The sequence below is a fragment of the Vigna angularis genome, chromosome 6 (genome assembly GCF_016808095.1).
Source record: "Vigna angularis cultivar LongXiaoDou No.4 chromosome 6, ASM1680809v1, whole genome shotgun sequence".
NCBI classification, from domain to species: domain Eukaryota; kingdom Viridiplantae; phylum Streptophyta; class Magnoliopsida; order Fabales; family Fabaceae; genus Vigna; species Vigna angularis.
Window position 1 is genome coordinate 35,976,480 of NC_068975.1, and position 17,507 is coordinate 35,993,986.

The 17,507-nt window shown below is 31.2% G+C and overlaps 3 protein-coding genes across 4 annotated transcripts; all 3 read left to right on the plus strand.

Annotated features, from left to right (window-relative positions):
* The first annotated feature begins 1,700 nt into the window (after positions 1–1,700).
* On the plus strand, positions 1,701–8,506 carry LOC108341702 (beta-amyrin synthase). 2 transcript variants are annotated; one of them, XM_052878906.1, is made up of 17 exons: positions 1,701–1,743; positions 2,152–2,252; positions 4,323–4,508; positions 4,623–4,712; positions 4,841–5,023; positions 5,101–5,185; positions 5,278–5,444; positions 5,624–5,815; positions 5,917–6,030; positions 6,191–6,310; positions 6,636–6,758; positions 6,875–6,973; positions 7,112–7,168; positions 7,260–7,628; positions 7,703–7,783; positions 7,867–7,950; positions 8,362–8,506. In XM_052878906.1, exons 5-17 carry the CDS (start codon positions 4,886–4,888, stop codon positions 8,497–8,499), a joined length of 1,767 nt encoding a protein of 588 aa, XP_052734866.1. In that variant the 5' UTR covers positions 1,701–1,743; positions 2,152–2,252; positions 4,323–4,508; positions 4,623–4,712; positions 4,841–4,885; the 3' UTR covers positions 8,500–8,506. The 2 variants fall into 2 exon arrangements, with proteins under 2 accessions (XP_052734866.1, XP_017434841.1); XM_017579352.2 differs by lacking the exon at positions 1,701–1,743 and having other exon boundaries at positions 1,986–2,252.
* Positions 8,507–10,103: 1,597 nt separating this feature from the next.
* LOC108318684 (G-type lectin S-receptor-like serine/threonine-protein kinase At1g11330) lies at positions 10,104–13,739 on the plus strand. Its single transcript, XM_017556283.2, has 7 exons — positions 10,104–11,585; positions 11,705–11,854; positions 12,062–12,210; positions 12,289–12,499; positions 12,623–12,857; positions 12,941–13,091; positions 13,175–13,739. Exons 1-7 carry the CDS (start codon positions 10,301–10,303, stop codon positions 13,481–13,483), a joined length of 2,490 nt encoding a protein of 829 aa, XP_017411772.1. The 5' UTR covers positions 10,104–10,300; the 3' UTR covers positions 13,484–13,739.
* Positions 13,740–15,293: 1,554 nt separating this feature from the next.
* Positions 15,294–16,336, plus strand: LOC108343116 (uncharacterized protein At1g08160). Its single transcript, XM_017581186.2, has one exon. It carries the CDS (start codon positions 15,432–15,434, stop codon positions 16,035–16,037), a length of 606 nt encoding a protein of 201 aa, XP_017436675.1. The 5' UTR covers positions 15,294–15,431; the 3' UTR covers positions 16,038–16,336.
* Positions 16,337–17,507: the final 1,171 nt, after the last annotated feature.

A 17,507-nucleotide genomic window follows, 5' to 3' on the forward strand; every position in this document is an offset into this window, starting at 1 on the left:
ATTTTCTATTTATAGAAACATATAGTTAACCTTTATAAATGTGAAGGAATAGATAGAATCAAATAGAAAAAATGTATAAGAATTTTTTTATAAAAAATTAATTTATTAAAATATTTATTTATTTTCCTAAGACAAAATTTTCAAGAATAAAAAAAATGAAGGAGTGTACTATTATGATAAAGTAATGTTGTAAAATTCAATTAAAATATATTAAATAAAACATTTTATTATATATATACATAGTGGTTTGCTAACGCGCTTACGCCTGTTTTTAATTGAGAGGGGTGAGTAAGGGTTTGGGTTTTTTTTTTTTTTTTTTAAGTTTTGAGAATGAAAATTATTAAAATATCCTTAACCTTAAAACTTAGAATCCATGATATATAAGAGTATTTTTGTCTACTAAAATTCGGTACACATTGCTAAAATGTACCAAGTGAAAAACATGATATATAAGAGTATTTTTGTCTACTAAAATCCGGTACACATTGCTAAAAAAACAGACGTACGCGCGTTAGCAAACCCCATATATATATATATATATATATATATATATATAAGGGTATAATTACTTTCTAATTTTTGTTATTTTTTTTAATTAATCAATCAATTAATAAAATATGTAATAAGTCATTCAATGTTTTTAAACTCCTACAATATAACTCTTTTATGGATTAAAGTTAACATAGTTAGTTTAGTAAATTATATATGATGATATATGCAACTTAAAACGATCAATATTTACTTATTAAAAATGAAAAAAAGTCATAGTATTTTTAAAAATGAAAAAAATTGATAGTATTATTTTTAAAAATGGAGATATTTAATAAATTATTTTATTAATGATAAAATAAATATCATTAAATGAATAAAAAATATTTAAACTTGTATAAATTCTGCAACAAGATGCTCTTTTGGGTTAACTTATCATGGTTATGAAGAAGATGACAGTTGAAGAGTTATTGCGAACCGTGTAACACTGTGCATGAGTTAAAATAATTTTTTAAATAAATCATGAGAATTTTATTTACACATTAATTTTTAAAAGAAAATAATTTTTAATTTTATATTTTAGAAATAGTTATGAAGAAAGTTATTTAAATAAATTTTTCACCTCTTCGTTTAAATACACATTATTATCATAAAATAAAAATTAAACAAATTCAATAATAACTTTTATTTATCCAGGTTCTTATTATTTTAAAATTATAAAAAATATTTATCAAATAAAATAAGTATAATTTAAAAATATGTAGTAAAAAACATTCAATCAACATTCTTTAATAAATTATATAACCAAACATATACTATACCCTCACAATCATAAAATAATAAATTTATGTGGTTTTTACTCGAATTAACAAATATATATAACAATTAATATTATATAAAATTTAAAATTTTAAGATAATAAACTTATAAATATTTGTTTATTATAATTGTGTCGAATATAAATTTTTGCACCGAACAAAACTTTCTAAGAAGATGTGACATAAAATTCCAAAAGTATTAGAAAATAGGAGAGTGGTATAAAAAAAATCATAATTACAGTTGTAAGAAATGGTAGGCAATTATTTTGACTGTTACAGTGACGGATGAGTAAATTCACATCTAATACCTTCCTTACCTCACTCATTTCATCATATAAATATTGGACCAACTCTTGTCATAACAACATAGTTTCAATCTTAAAAAATCAGAAAGTTTGTTGCAACAAGAGACTATACTTTTCAACTTCATCAGCAGGTTTCTTCTCCAACTATTATTCTTTTACTCTATACAATAATATTTTATATATGCTTTCGTATTCAGTGTCACAAAATTATTTTACTTACGGTGGGAACAATAATTGTTTTATTTTCTAATAGAGATGTTTTTTAATGTAAATTTGATGGGTAATATTAAGTTGGACACACATCTTTATAACATTTAATTATTTTATTTCTACCACATTAAACGCAAAGTCACACTTAATTTTAAGGGAAGAAGGAAACCTAAGAAGAGGGTGTGCACAGAAAAAAAGAAAAAAAGAAAAAAAGAAAGAAGAAAGGAAAATGTGGAGGTTGAAGATAGGAGATGGAGGAAATGATCCATATCTGTTTAGTACAAATAATTTTGTGGGGAGACAAACATGGGAGTTTGATTCTGAAGCAGGCAATGCTCATGAGAGAGACCAAGTTCAGCTTGCTCGTCAAAACTTCTATCAAAATCGTTTCCAGACCAAGGCTTGTGCTGATCGACTTTGGCGTTTTCAGGTATTTTTTTACTCCTCAAACTTTCCATGACAACAACTTTTTAATTGCAAAATTCAAACAAACCTTTTTATACATAATTATAAATAAATAAATAAAATTAATATTAATGGGACGTTATATTATATAACTTAAAAGGTTTTCCTATAATAATTTATTAACCACGATGATAAACTCTAACCATATTACCTCAATTCAACTCGTTTCGAATTAGAATGATTATTATTATAGAATTTATGATAATGTATATATTATATACTTCATAAAGATATATTACATCAAACTTGATCCATTTCTATCATTCTTTTTATTAATCAAGCTTGTTATTCACTCTAACTATCTTATTTTCACTCTCTTTTCACATTGATAATATTTGATCTTCATTTTGTTTTGTTATTACAAAATATTTTCAGAGAACAACTGGTTATTACTTATTACTAAGGTGACTATTAACTGTTCCTTTGAATTACATCGTCTTGTTAAATGGCAAAATTCCCAGGAATGTTTGGTAAAAGCCTCCTCAAACTCCATTGTTATATTTGATTTTTGCCTGTTACTTTTAAAATGATCAATTTCATCATTGAATTTATATTTGACATTATAAATCCACTCACTCTGATAAGTTTCTCCTAACATGTGAAATTTATGTTTCCATATTTCATTATTCTTGGATCTAAACATCAATTATTTATTTTCAAATATTTTAATTTTTAGATTCTTTGAAAGTCTTTAATTCAGAAACTGTAAATAAAAAAAATGATAATTTTGTCCCTGGAGTCATTACATCTACAACAATCCGGCAATGAACAGTAGTCTTCGTTGCTTTTGTTCAAATGTCTCTATCTCATTAAAAACGTTGCTTGTACTATTTCAAATGTCACTTATCTCATTAAAAACTATTTCAAACGTCTTTATCCTATTGAAGACTATTTTATCTCATTAAAAGTTCATTAAAAGTTGATTCCGTTTGTTCATTCTACTCTACACAACTTTTTAAAACGGATACAACTAATACAAAACTAACGGAAGAAACAAAAATAACTGACAAGTTAACAGTGACTTTTGACATGAAAATTATAACAGTGACTTTTGACATGAAAATTATGTTGGTACCGTAACAAAACACCAGCTAATAACATATACGGATTAATGATCAATAATTTTTAATTTTAAAGATTTTTACTATTTATTTCAATGTTAAAAACTACTTTAACCCAATTTTAAGGATTGAATTGATTAATTATTTAAGACTCTAGAAATATTAATTTTAAAAATCAATTTAACCGATATGGGAAGTTAATAACTAATTGATTATTAATCATGTGATGATGTTAAACGGTAGACATCAATTTAAAATCTATTATTACGGTATTATTAGTTTACGAAAGCGGGGATCGCCTGAGCGGGAATCGCCTGAGTTACTTGTCTTTCTTCTGTTTGAACCGTTCAGTTGCCTTTGTGTTTCAGGGGGAGGTACCTGCAAAAGAATTATCACTATTGAATGTTTGGGTGTTATGAAATGTGAGTTGAAAATATCTGGCTTGTGGCCCTCACTCTCTATTTATAAGTTGTCTCATGGACCTTAAGCTGACATAACTCAATAAAATATTGACATAAGCTCAATAAAATATAAACAGAATAAAATATAAGTAGACTTACCTAAAAATCTGATTAGATGTTTATAACCTGCTTATCAATATCTTTAATTAGATATTCTTGATTATTTTATTATCTGCTGGACTATTGGCCCAATAACTTAAACGCTAATCCAGTTGCGGCCCAATCTTTGACCTGCTTGACTGTAGCGGATGAACCAAACGGTTTTGAGTGGATGGACCGAGCGGTGCCGAGTGAGTTGTTAAAAATCAAAACTCGTCAAAAAGTAAATTGGGGGATGAAGTTAAAAAGAAAAAAGAAAAAAGAATAGAAAGTTGTGAATTAATTGTAGATTGGAGTGGTTGATTATTGAGGGAGATAAAAGGTAAAATAATTAAAAAAGAAATTATAGAGGATTAGGGTTTTGTTTTTGGATAGGTTGGTAATTAATGAGAAGAGGGAAATACGTTGTTACAGATTTTGAGAGAGAATACGTTCAAAGAAAGAATAGCGAAAGTGAAGATTGAAGATGGTGAAAAAGTAAGTTTGGAGAAAACTACAAGCACAGTGAATAGGGCTGCTTCTTACCTTTCCGCACTACAAACCAGTGATGGCCATTGGCCTGCTCACCTTGCAGGTTCCCTCTTCTTTACTCCAGCATTGGTAAGTTCTATAACATTTTTATTTTAAATTATACTTTCTATATCAAAATTCATCATAAAATTATTCAACTGAGAAATTGGTATTAATAAGTTTCTTTGTATAACAATATTGCAGGTCATTTGTTTATACATTACAGGACATCTTGATTCAGTATTCTCAGAAGAATATCGTAAAGAAATTCTTCGTTACACATATTGTCACCAGGTATATATATATATATATATATATATATATATATATATATATATATATATATATATATTTAATCTATAAACTAAAAGATTCTTTTGTCTGATTATCTTTTCTAAAAATTAACTGGGAAACATTTGAAGAACGAAGATGGAGGTTGGGGACTGCACATAGAAAGTCACAGCACCATGTTTTGCACTGCACTTAATTATATATGTCTGCGAATTCTCGGAGAAGAACCCAATGCTTGTGCTAACGCAAGAAAGTGGATTCGCGATCATGGTGGTGTAACGCATATACCTTCGTGGGGGAAATTCTGGCTTTCAGTATGAATATTTTTCTGTGACATTTAAATACGTAAATATATATGCATGCATGAATCTCACTAATTAGGTATTTACAGGTTCTTGGTGTAGTTGACTGGTGTGGAAGCAACCCAATGCCTCCAGAATTTTGGATCCTTCCTTCTTTTCTTCCTATGCATCCGGGTTAAATTAATTAATTCATTTTTATTTCTTACTATATTTCTGGAATATAACATATCCAATTGTTAGGTATTTATTTTATCTCACTGATACAGGTAAAATGTGGTGTTATTGTCGATTGGTATACATGCCCATGTCTTATTTATATGGAAAGAGATTCATGGCTCCAATCACACCATTGGTAGCAAATTTGAGAGAAGAGCTTTTTGTTGAACCTTACGATAAAAATACTTGGAGGAAAGCACGTCATACATGTGCAAAAGTAAGATAATTATTAATCAGCAGTGTACGTTGTGTAGATAATTTTATATTTAGGAATATAACAACAAAATTATTTATTAATTAAGGAATGAACTCTAATTCAATACACACGGATAAATTAATTATCAATTGCAATTAATATGTATATATATGTTATTTTACATTTTTTACGAATTACAGGAAGATCTTTACTATCCTCATCATTGGATACAAGATCTAATATGGGATAGTTTATATGTATTCACCGAACCACTTCTAAATCGATGGCCTTTGAACAAGTTAGTGAGAGAAAAAGCACTTGAAGTAACAATGAAACATATCCACTATGAAGATGAAAACAGTCGATATATTGCTATTGGATGTGTGGAAAAGGTAAACATCATCGTTTTTAATATGATAGTATTTAAAATAACGTTTTTATAGTTTTTATCCGGAATTCATCAAAAGGTCACCGTCGTGCTTATATTTTATAGGTTTTATGCATGCTTGCTTGCTGGGTAGAAGATCCAAATGGAGATGCTTTCAAAAAGCATCTTGCAAGGATCCCAGATTGTTTGTGGATTTCAGAAGATGGAATGACCATGCAGGTAAATATATTGGATTACCAATTTTATTAGTAAAGGTGTTGTCACTTTTTAATACAAATTAGTTTATACCTTATTATTTAGTAGCTAAGATGGTTGATAATGGTAAAAAAATGTATGATAATTAAACTGATTAATCCATTTGTTTATATATATAATGCAGGGAATTGGAACCCAGTCATGGGATGCTGGTTTCATTGTTCAAGCTCTACTAGCCACTAACCTAGTAGATGATTTAGGTCCCACACTTGCAAAAGCACACGATTTCATCAAGAAATCTCAGGTTACAATTACGTATATCAAGTTGAGGAAGAAAGCTCTTACGTTTATAAACATCATCTATTATTAATGTCTAATTTATTAAGAAATAAATTTTAAAAAATTTAACTTAATCATGGACTTTTAAGATATAAGGTTTATAATTCACTTAACAAATTATTTTGGACCTATAGTTTTCATTGAAATCATGACTAGCAATAACTTGATTCAAGCTATTACGTAATCAATAACTAATTAATAATAAAACTGTAGATAATTTCAAAACAAATGTTTTCATTCAATATTAGTTTTATCCAGCACAAAAAAATGTTGACATTCTAATTTTATAGGTAACGGAAAATCCATCAGGAGATTTTAAGAGTATGTATCGTTATATTTGTAAAGGGTCATGGGCACTGGCAGATAGAGACCAAGCATGGCAAGTTTCTGACACCACTGCAGAATGTTTAAAGGTAATATTAATTAGTACTTATAATTAAGGTCACCTAATTTTTAGTTTTGTTAAAAAGTTTCGTGTACAAAACAAATACACATCTTAACCTAACGAATTAATTGTCCTACGTTTCAGTGTTGTTTACTTTTATCACTGTTGCCACAAGAGATTGTGGGAGAAAAAATGGAACTTCAAAAGATACATGATTCAGTCACTCTGATACTGTCAATGCAGGTGAGTATCATTGAACTTTTTGTGACATGCTTTCAATTGATTGATTAGGCAATCAATGATCCTTTTTTAATTATTTATTTTTTTTATACTGTCAATGCTATATGTTATAAAACTTGAAAGTTACTTTAATCACTATAGAGTGCAAACGGAGGTATACCTGCATGGGAGCCAGCAAGAGCTCAGGAATGGTTAGAAGTAAGTGTTATATTAATTAATGTTGCAATGTGTAGACATTCAATATTAACAATGGATTAATTAATTAACTTGGTTATTACTTACTTACTAGCTACTGAATCCTACGGAATTCTTTGCTGACATAGTAGTTGAGCATGAGTACGTTGAATGCACTGCATCATCGATTGAAGTTTTAGTGTTGTTCAAAAAGCTCTATCCAGAGCATAGGAAGGAAGAGATTGAGAATTTCATTGGTAAAGCTGTAACATTCATTGAAGATTCACAATTAGAAGATGGTTCTTGGTATGGGAATTGGGCAGTTTGCTTCACTTACTGCTCTTGGTTTGCAATTGGAGGTTTAGTTGCTGCCGGAAAAAGTTACAAAAACTGTGCTGCTATTCGTAAAGGTGTGGAATTTCTACTTAAAATACAAAATGAGGATGGTGGATGGGGAGAGAGTTACCTTTCTTGCCCAAGGAAGGTTTGTGATTGAATCATCGTTTATGATAATTATAAACAATGCTAATAACTTACTAACAATGTTTAATGATTAAGGAGTATGTACCTCTTGAAGGCGGTCGATCAAATCTTGTGCAGACATCTTGGGCTCTCATGGCTCTAATTCTTTCTCAGCAGGTACATTTCTCATTTGCATCTGTGTATATATCACTGTCTTCAAATTAAATATTAAAATTTCATTTTCAAAATTTTGTATGTAGGCTGAAAGAGACCCAAATCCCCTTCATCGTGCAGCAAAATTACTAATCAATTCTCAGTTAGAAGATGGTGATTGGCCCCAACAAGTATATTTCAAATCTCAATTCTTTCAATTTCATTCTGTGACTCAAATCGATATATGTATATGCTTAAGTCGTAGTAATAAGAATTAGTTATTTAATGATCAAGACAACACTAAAAAAATATAAAAAATCAAACTTTACTGTCAGGAAAGATGAATAGAGAACATGATTCACATTTTAGTCCATATAATATAAGACCTTTTCAATTTTACTACTTTTTTTTTTCAATTTTTGTTCTTGATTCAATTCCTATAAAATCATAAACTCTCTCTATAACCTTGTTCAATTTAAAAGAAAAAGAAAAGTTGTCTGGAAATAACATTGTTCAATTTGGTTGTGTTTTGTATTTGTTTTGAAATGGATAAATTAGAATGAATTTTTTTTTTTAATTTTTGTTTGTGATTTTTATGGCAGGAAACTCTTGGAGTGTACTTGAGGAATTGCTTGGTCCATTACCCTTTTTATAGAAATGTTTTTCCAATGTGGGCTTTGGCTGAATATCGTACACATGTTCTATTGCCTTCCGGGCAGCTTCTTCCTGCATCATCATAATTTCATTCCGTATAATTTTTTATTTTGAAATGTATAATTTGAAATACATTATTTTTATTTCAGATTATATATTCTAAAATATAATATAATTTAAAACATAATTTTTATATTTTAAATTATTTATTTTAGAATATAAAAATTATTCTAAATTATATAATCTGAAATACAAAATAAAAAATAAATTTCAAATTATATATCTAAAATGTAAAATTTATATTTTGAATTACACTAAAACACAAAAAATTATGGGGATCCAGATGAAATTATGAAGGTGGAAGAAGAAGTTGTCTGCCCTCCATTAGTATTTAATTGCAAAAAAATATATAAGCTCAGAAGCCACAGGGTCGTTTGCTATGTCATTTGTTTAAGACCATTAAAAGTGCTTCGTGGGTTGTTTTAATGGTTTACACAGTGTTTGTCTGGAACAGAGCATAGTTAAACAAGAATAAATTTAAAATGATTAAATACAATTTTTAACATAAAATATTAATTAACAACCTGATAAAATCATAGTAAACAAAATATTGAATTATCATAAAAGATCATATGTAGATTTACACGATAAAAATAAGTAATAAATTATTAAATAATAACCATTCATTTTGCATCTATTATATCGCATGATTTTAAAATATGTTTTAGAAATATAAACCTTAAAAAGTTGTCATTACTTGCATCAAAGCTCAGCCCATTCTTCATGAAATAATATCATTATTGTTTTATTTTGAATACGGTTTGATTATAATATCTTAAATAAGGTTTTATTTCAATAATCAACATTGGCTTTTCTTGAACACATTATATTACTGATATAAAATTATAAAACAAAGGAATAAAAACGGTATATTTCAATTTGGTTCCTGAAATTTGCTATACAAACATTCAACACAATGCGGTTTTGATTCTACCCTCAGTCAACAACTGCGGCTTCTAAAATTTGATATTCTATTGCAGGACGCGTTTTCATGTTCTTTTTCTGAAAAACGGTATTCTAGATTTTGAACTTTCTCTCATTACCAGTAAATCATTAATCTGTTTAGACCCTTAAATGATATAGTATTACCAATTGGAGCGCAATCCACGAAAAGAAAACATAATCAATAGAACAAATTCCACTAAAAGTAGAGTATTAATTTGATATTTGACAGATTAATAATGTATAAAACCGCAGTCTTACTGGCAATTTCTTAGAAACTTCCTTTAGCATAATGTATAGGAAAGCCAGATATATGAACTGAATGAATTAAGAAAAAAATCATGTTATAATGTTATGTGATTATTTAGTGAATAGAATCTCACAGGAGAATACTTTAGCATATTTTTATTTAAAAAACTATACTTAAGATCATAAGTTTGAATCTAAGTATCATAAAATATTTTAACTAAAACGTATTTTCTGGGCAACCCCTCTACAAAATTAATAGAAAAAGGGAAGTAGCATTTCATCTGCTGAATGAGAGCACTGTGAGTCAACTAAATGTTGAGTATGACAAAAATATAATGATAATACTTATACAAGAATTTGAGGCACTTCTGCTTCAACCATTAAGACTTCAACTCCATATTTTTAGTTATAATATGAAATAACTCGATATAGATTAATATATACTACTATGATTTGTGGTATAGTTTTCATTTTTGTTAACAAAAAGTAATAAGTTACCTCACTAATTCAGCCCTCTGTTGAAGAGACAGCAAACCATAATGCAAAGTCAAACAGGATTTTCTATTGAATCACGGAGTAGGATTGTACAAGCATTAAATTCCGAGTTCGGCACACTAAGTGCTGAGCACTGATATTATGGTTTTCCCAAGTTACACTTGTTTGCTAAATGCTTTGTTCATAGTCTTTTGCATCATTTTCCTGGGTTTGACCTCTGCCAGGGACACCCTTACATATTCTCAATCCATAAGAGACTCAGAGATAGTAACCTCGAACGACAGTGTCTTCGTACTTGGTTTCTTCAGTCCTCAGAATTCAACGCACCGCTACGTAGGAATCTGGTACCTCTCTGACTCCAACGTCATATGGATAGCTAATAGAGACCAACCGCTCCTTGATTCTTCTGGGGTTTTCAAAATCTCCAAAGATGGTAACCTGGTTCTAGTTGATGGAAAAAACCATGTTATTTGGTCGTCCAATGTGTCCAACACTGCAACAACGAACTCCACTGCTCAAATTTCCCGTTATGGGAATCTAATGCTCAAAGACGACTCCACGGGACGGACCATATGGGAGAGTTTCGAGCATCCTTGCGATGCAGCAGTGCCAACCATGAAGATCAGTGCTAACAAAGTCACAGGTGAGAAAATACAGTTTGTGTCAAGGAAAAGTGCTTCCGATCCTTCTACTGGCTATTTCTCTGCTTCTCTTGAGCGTTTGCATGCTCCGGAGGTGTTTCTATGGATTAATGGAACTCGGCCTTATTGGAGGACTGGCCCATGGAATGGTAGAATCTTCATTGGGACACCATTGATGTCAACTGGGTATCTTTATGGATGGAGTGTAGGATATGAAGGAAATGATATTGTTTATCTGACTTACAGTTTTGCTGACCCGTCTTCATTTGGAATCCTTACCTTGTCTCCAGAAGGAAAGATTAAATTGGTAAGGTATTATAACAATAAGAAAGGGTTGACTTTGGATCTGGGAATTTCTGATTGCGATGTTTATGGCACATGTGGGGCATTCGGAAGCTGTAATGGGCAGAGTTCACCAATATGTAGCTGTTTGAGTGGATTTGAGGCCAGGAATCAAGAGGAGTGGAGAAAGAAAAATTGGACTAGTGGGTGTGTCAGAAAGGTGCCACTCCAGTGTCAGAGGTTTAACAATGGGAGTGAAGCTGCACAAGAAGATAGATTTTTGAAACTTGAAACAATGAAAGTACCAGATTTTGCAGAGAGATTAGATGTTGAGGAAGGTCAGTGTGGAACACAGTGCTTGAAGAATTGCTCTTGTTTGGCATATGCATACGATGCTGGCATTGGATGCATGTATTGGACTAGAGACTTAATTGACTTGCAAAAATTCCAAACTGCAGGCATTGATCTCTACATCCGTCTCGCCCATTCAGAATTTCAATCCAGTATGATATTTTTATTGTTCTTTGTTTATGTTTATTTTTAACAAGTTATAGAATCTATTATTCCAATTTATTGTTCATGTCTGTCTGATTCTGAATGTGTTTTCTGTAAACTTTTGTAGGTAATGCACAAGAGCATACTAATAAAAGAAGAGGCAAGGAATTAATCATCGGAATTACAGCGGCAACTGCTGGAGCAATCATCTTGGCCATCTGTGCTTATCTAGCCATTCGTAGATATCACTCGCGTAAGGGAACTGCCGAAGATTCGGGTAATCAAGCCTTAAACACAAACAAAATAGAACTAGGAAAACTAACACCGAAGAAGAATAAATAGTGCTTCCTTTTGTTATATGTGCTTCTATCTGTGATGTCAACCATTTGAAACAAAACAATTTACAACAGCTCTTAATTCGGAAAGTCTAAGATTGTAGACTCTTGAACATGTACAAAATCTAATACATTTGGAACATGTTCAGGAAGTGAGAAACACTTAGTAACTGCGGTCCAGAAACCTGCAAAACTGGATGAGCTACCGTTATTTGAATTTGAAGTCGTTGAAAATGCTACAAACAGTTTTCACTTAGCTAATACGCTTGGAAAGGGTGGTTTTGGTCCAGTGTACAAGGTAATATTTTGACTAGTGACACTCATATCAAGTATTTCTAAAACTTCCGTTTTAATTTTGCTCAATTTCTCTTAATAGGGACTACTGCCAGATGGTCAAGAAATTGCAGTGAAAAGACTCTCAAGAGCATCTGGACAAGGTGTAGAAGAATTTATGAATGAAGTGATGGTGATTTCTAAACTTCAACATCGCAATCTTGTAAAACTTCTTGGCTGCTGCATTGAAGGAGACGAGAAGATGCTCATATATGAATTCATGCCAAATAAAAGTTTGGATGCATTCATCTTTGGTTAGTTTATGCATCCATATACTTCACTTTCCAATCATTCAGCTCACTCAACGTTAGTAAAATATGGACAATTTATTCAGTTCCTGCTAACCTATTTTGGATAAATTTCTTTTTCATTTTCAGATCCACTACGGCGGAAACTTCTAGACTGGACAAAACGTTTTACTATAGTTGAAGGAGTTGCTCGGGGCTTACTCTATCTCCATAGGGATTCTAGATTAAAAATTATACATAGAGATCTGAAGGCAAGCAATATCTTACTAGATGCAGATATGAATCCCAAAATATCAGACTTTGGTTTGGCTAGAATATACAAAGGCGAGGATGAAGTTAATACCAAGAGGGTTGTTGGCACATAGTAAGTATGCTTTACTGTACTTATATTATTAACATAAAGTTTACTTTGAGAATTAACTTTTATGTGATGTGAATAAAAAATAGTGGCTACATGTCCCCTGAATATGCCATGGAAGGATTGTTTTCTGAGAAATCAGATGTGTATAGCTTTGGAGTTTTGCTACTAGAGATTATCAGTGGAAAAAGGAACACTAGTTTTCGAAATGATGACCAGTCTCTCAGCCTTATAGGATATGTAAGTCTCTTCCCACCTCACGGCCTTCTTATTTGCATATAGCCTTTGTTTGCTTGCTAATATTTCAATTCATTTTTACTTAGGCGTGGAATCTATGGAACGAAGACAATATTAGGTTTTTGGTTGATCCAGAGATATCAGCTTCAGGATCTGAGAATCATATTTTGAGGTGCATCCACATTGCATTTCTTTGTGTGCAAGAAGTTGCAAAAACTAGACCGACTATGACTACTGTGCTCTCAATGCTTAACAGTGAGATTTCCCATCTACCTCCTCCTAGGCAAGTTGCATTTGTTCAGAAGCAAAGTTCATCAAGTTTAGAGTCTTCTTCTCAAGAAAATAATTGTAACTCCAACAACCATGTAACTCTTACTGATATCCAAGGGAGATAACAATATAGAATCATTTTCACTGTGAAAATTGCTGCCATTCTATATGCTGATGTTTATTGAGTTATGTTTATCCACTGCCAGTCTTATTTTCTAGATAATCAAACATTCAATATAACAGTAATCCTTTAATGATGGCCTTTAATAAACTATCTGGCAGTAGTGCTTAATTATGGATAAAAGCGGATGATGAAAATTCTAGAATAAAAATCACTGTACAATAGAAGCCTTTGGAAAGAGAAAATGACAATGGATCAGACGTCAAATTGTAGAAAATAAAGTAAGTAGTCAATATTGGCGGTTCAATATAAGATGAACAGTCAGAAGCCAAAACTGCTAAACCTGTAACATATTTCCAACCTTGATTGAAATCAGTCCCTTTTTTCTCACTCTTTGCCCATTATAAGGCTTGTTCTCTAAATTATGCTTTTAATATTAGAACTGCAAAATTGTTTCAAAAGCACAACTGTATCTAGAGAATGGATATAGATAGGATTGATAAAACATGGATTTGAGAATACCAAGTTGCATCTTTTGTTTAATGCCCTGCTGCAATGATATTAAAGCAAACAATTCTTTATTAAACACGTAGCTTTTTCCTTTATAGATATATATTATATATATATTGGATCATTAAAATAGACTCATGACAACCACATAATAAGATTGAATATATGTACTATATTACAATGAAGTTATATCATTATTAATATTATTAAAATAATAGATGTTGGTGCTTAGCCGAGTAAGCAAAGGAAAGCAAGGTAAAGAAGGAAAGCATCAGTTATACCGTGTGGCTAAGAGAACCACAAGAAACCTTTACAACGGACATATTCATAATACAGAATAAAGACCGCAATTTAAGTCAAGGAATCCTCTCTCAATAGGGGTAACATTTTCATTTTTGTTTGCTTGATGTTTATAAATTAAAATATTTGCTCACAAATATTATTATTCGTTTTTTTAATATTTTAAACAGACATTTTCAATGCTTTCAGAAGTTAAGGAAATAAGTTTTAAAAACAATATATCACAAATTTATTTACAAACAAATGAATATTAGAATTTGAATATATAAAAGTTGAGATGCGTGTTGAAATGTAAAGGCCTGGTACTATTTTCATATGGCCCAATTGAAAAGGCCCAAGTAAAATCAGGATGCTCGAATCGGCCTGGTATTATATGGACATCTGGCTTGTTTACTGGCCCAGCTGTTCTAAGCCAATACAAAGCGTTGTTAATTCCAAATTTGTCAGCAAAATTGAGAACTAATAAAACAGTTTAAGGGCCTATTTCACAATTAGGTGGTAAATATCGATAACTCTCTCAATAAATTTATAATAGACATTGTATTTACGAAAATGGATTGTCTGGTGAAATTTCTCTCTTTATTTATAAAATATGTTTATTATTATTATTATTAAGGATTTAGAATGAACTCCTCTGCGTAAGTGTGTGTTTTAGGTGGTAATTAAATGTAATTTTCAAGCACACTAGTAGGATAATTTTTCCAAAAGAAAAATCATCATCCGCGATCACTTTTGTAAATTTTCCAACTTAAACATTCGATGACATTAAAGATGATACCTGCACATAACTTTTGGTGTTGAATAATACCTTTTTTTAAAGCACTGTGGATGATGTTTTATTGCAAAATTTTGTATAAGCGACACTTTATACCGACAGCTACATTACTTGCGATTGTATGTTACTATTTGTAACTTGACACTTGAATCTCAAGAAAGGAACAAAATCATTGGACGACGAATCCCATAGATGTCTTGAGTTTCATGCACGAAATTCTGAAAGTGATAAAAGTAGAAATTAAATAAAAGTTTCAGAAACAGGTAGGTCCAATGTTATCCTTCATCAGTTGGCAGCAATATATAAGCGGCACCATTTCACAGGCTTCTTCCATCAAACACCATACCTTCATTGAAGAGTTTTTGAAATGGCTCATCCTACCTCACAGCCTGCAGAAGGAAGCAAGCGAAAACGTTCAAACCTTCTCCGTTACCTAGCGATGGTAATACTGGCCTTGATCATCCTTGTGGGTATAGCCGTGATCATAGTTTGGTTGGTTTTGAAGCCTAAAAAGTTGGAGTACAGTGTGGAGAATGCTGCAATCCACAACTTCAACTTGACGGATGCAAACCACCTCTATGCAAACTTCGATTTCACTATAAGATCATACAACCCAAATTCTAGAGTCTCCATATACTATGACAGTGTCGAGGTGTCAGTGCGTTATGAGGACCAAACTCTTGCCACCAATGCTGTTCAGCCATTCTTCCAGTCACATAAAAATGTCACCAGGCTGCACGTGGGCCTGACGGCCCAAACAGTGGCCCTGTATGAGTCCGTGCCTAAGGACCTTAAGCTTGAGAAATCCTCAGGGGATATTGAGTTAGATGTGTTGGTGAGGGCAAGGATAAGGTTCAAAGTTGGGTCGTGGAAATCCAAGCATCGAGTTTTGAGGATATTTTGTTCTCCTGTCTTGCTGCATTTCTCTAAAGCCAAGAGTTTCCAAAGGGTCCCTTGTGAAGTAGAACTCTAAACAACCAAACCCTTTTCGATCTATTAATTATGATTTGTTTTCTACTTTTTCTGTCCTTCTTACTGTCTCATTGCTAATTGATGTTATCATTCTTTGTCAGTGTTTTTGTATTTTTTTTTTGTCTTGGCTTGTTAATTGGTTTTGGTTTTCCTGTATGTTGAAGAAATGGTTAAAAAAGGGAAAATTGGCTGTAATTCATCCAATTGATGCAAATGTTGTAACTTGTGAGCATTGCCCGTGTCGACCTTCAAGGTTATATACTATTATTAATGGCGTACTGCCAAATGAGACTTTGACCACATTGGATTTCTGCTTTTGTTTATATTTCCATTTCCATTTTCATTTTCATTCTTCTTTTTTAATCCAACGGTGAAATTGGATTGAAAGAAAGTATTATTTTATACTTAGGATTTAACTTTTGGTCGATGCTTATTTTTTTGGATAAAAACAAAATTTTACGTCAAATAAAATAAGAGACATGAATTTATATACAAATAAGATATTTTTATGGTAAAAGAATTTTTTTAGTGATACAAAAAGCAAATTCGTGAGAATTTGACTCTAATCGAACAATATTTTATCAGTTTGGAGATTTATGAATATGTGTTGAACCTCTTTACAAATAGTATTAGAATCCATAATTCTGATATAATAACCGAGTCAGACTTAGACAAATACGTCTTTTCATGATAAAGTGAAACCGAACCTAAAAATTATCTTACTAGAGATCTATTTGTCCCTCTCTACATGTTACTAATATTTAGTTGAGAAAGTAAATCCTCCTACGGTGAGGTTTGCTTTTTCTTTGGGATAATGCTCCCATTAACTTTTGGTCAATCCATATGTTACTGAGTTTTAGTGGAGAAATTGATCCTCCTCGAGGTTTGCTTTTCCGTGGGGACAAATTCAAATACAGTGTTTGACTGGTAAATTAATTAACTAAGTTTTAATTTATCTTTTTCTTTCCATTTTTAATTATCTTAGTAAAAACTCGTGTTTTTCCTTCTTATAATCCCTTTTAACTTGTGAATAAACTTGTAAAGCAGAAGAATGCAACCTTACAAATCAATGAAGTTAAGATGAGATCATAATATACGCACAGAAATAGTATATGAGGATTTAATGTAGGCAGGAGTTTATGCGCACAAACAAACAGAGAGTCATCAATCTCTATCATGATTGGCGTGCGAGTGAAGCATTAAATCTAAGCAGTTTGTCAGAGTGTTGAGGTACGACTTCTTAGTATATATATTCCAACTCCAAACTTAATTTTCTCCATCAGTCATCACACCAAAATACATATACACATTCACAGTGCCTTTCTATTACCCAAATTCCAGGTAACTGCAACTAGGTATATATTTCTTTTTACTTTTTTTCCTAAAAAAATATAAATAACTGTTACTTTTTAGAGTTTAATTACGTTTTAAATACAATATTTGCAATTAAAGCTTTTGTAAGTATATAGGC

What these genes read in the sequence shown, in the direction of transcription:
- LOC108341702 (XM_017579352.2), top strand. Translation starts at nt 2,052, where the DNA reads ATGTGGAGGTTGAAGATAGGAGATGGAGGAAATGATCCATATCTGTTT. An exon ending in CTCTGATACTGTCAATGCAG is followed by an intron (nt 6,974 to 7,111) that starts GTGAGTATCATT and finishes TAATCACTATAG; the next exon opens with AGTGCAAACGGAGGTATACC. An exon ending in CTCTAATTCTTTCTCAGCAG is followed by an intron (nt 7,784 to 7,866) that starts GTACATTTCTCA and finishes TTTTGTATGTAG; the next exon opens with GCTGAAAGAGACCCAAATCC.
- LOC108318684 (XM_017556283.2), top strand. Translation starts at nt 10,301, where the DNA reads ATGGTTTTCCCAAGTTACACTTGTTTGCTAAATGCTTTGTTCATAGTC. An exon ending in GTTTTGGTCCAGTGTACAAG is followed by an intron (nt 12,211 to 12,288) that starts GTAATATTTTGA and finishes TTCTCTTAATAG; the next exon opens with GGACTACTGCCAGATGGTCA. An exon ending in CTCTCAGCCTTATAGGATAT is followed by an intron (nt 13,092 to 13,174) that starts GTAAGTCTCTTC and finishes ATTTTTACTTAG; the next exon opens with GCGTGGAATCTATGGAACGA.
- LOC108343116 (XM_017581186.2), top strand. Translation starts at nt 15,432, where the DNA reads ATGGCTCATCCTACCTCACAGCCTGCAGAAGGAAGCAAGCGAAAACGT.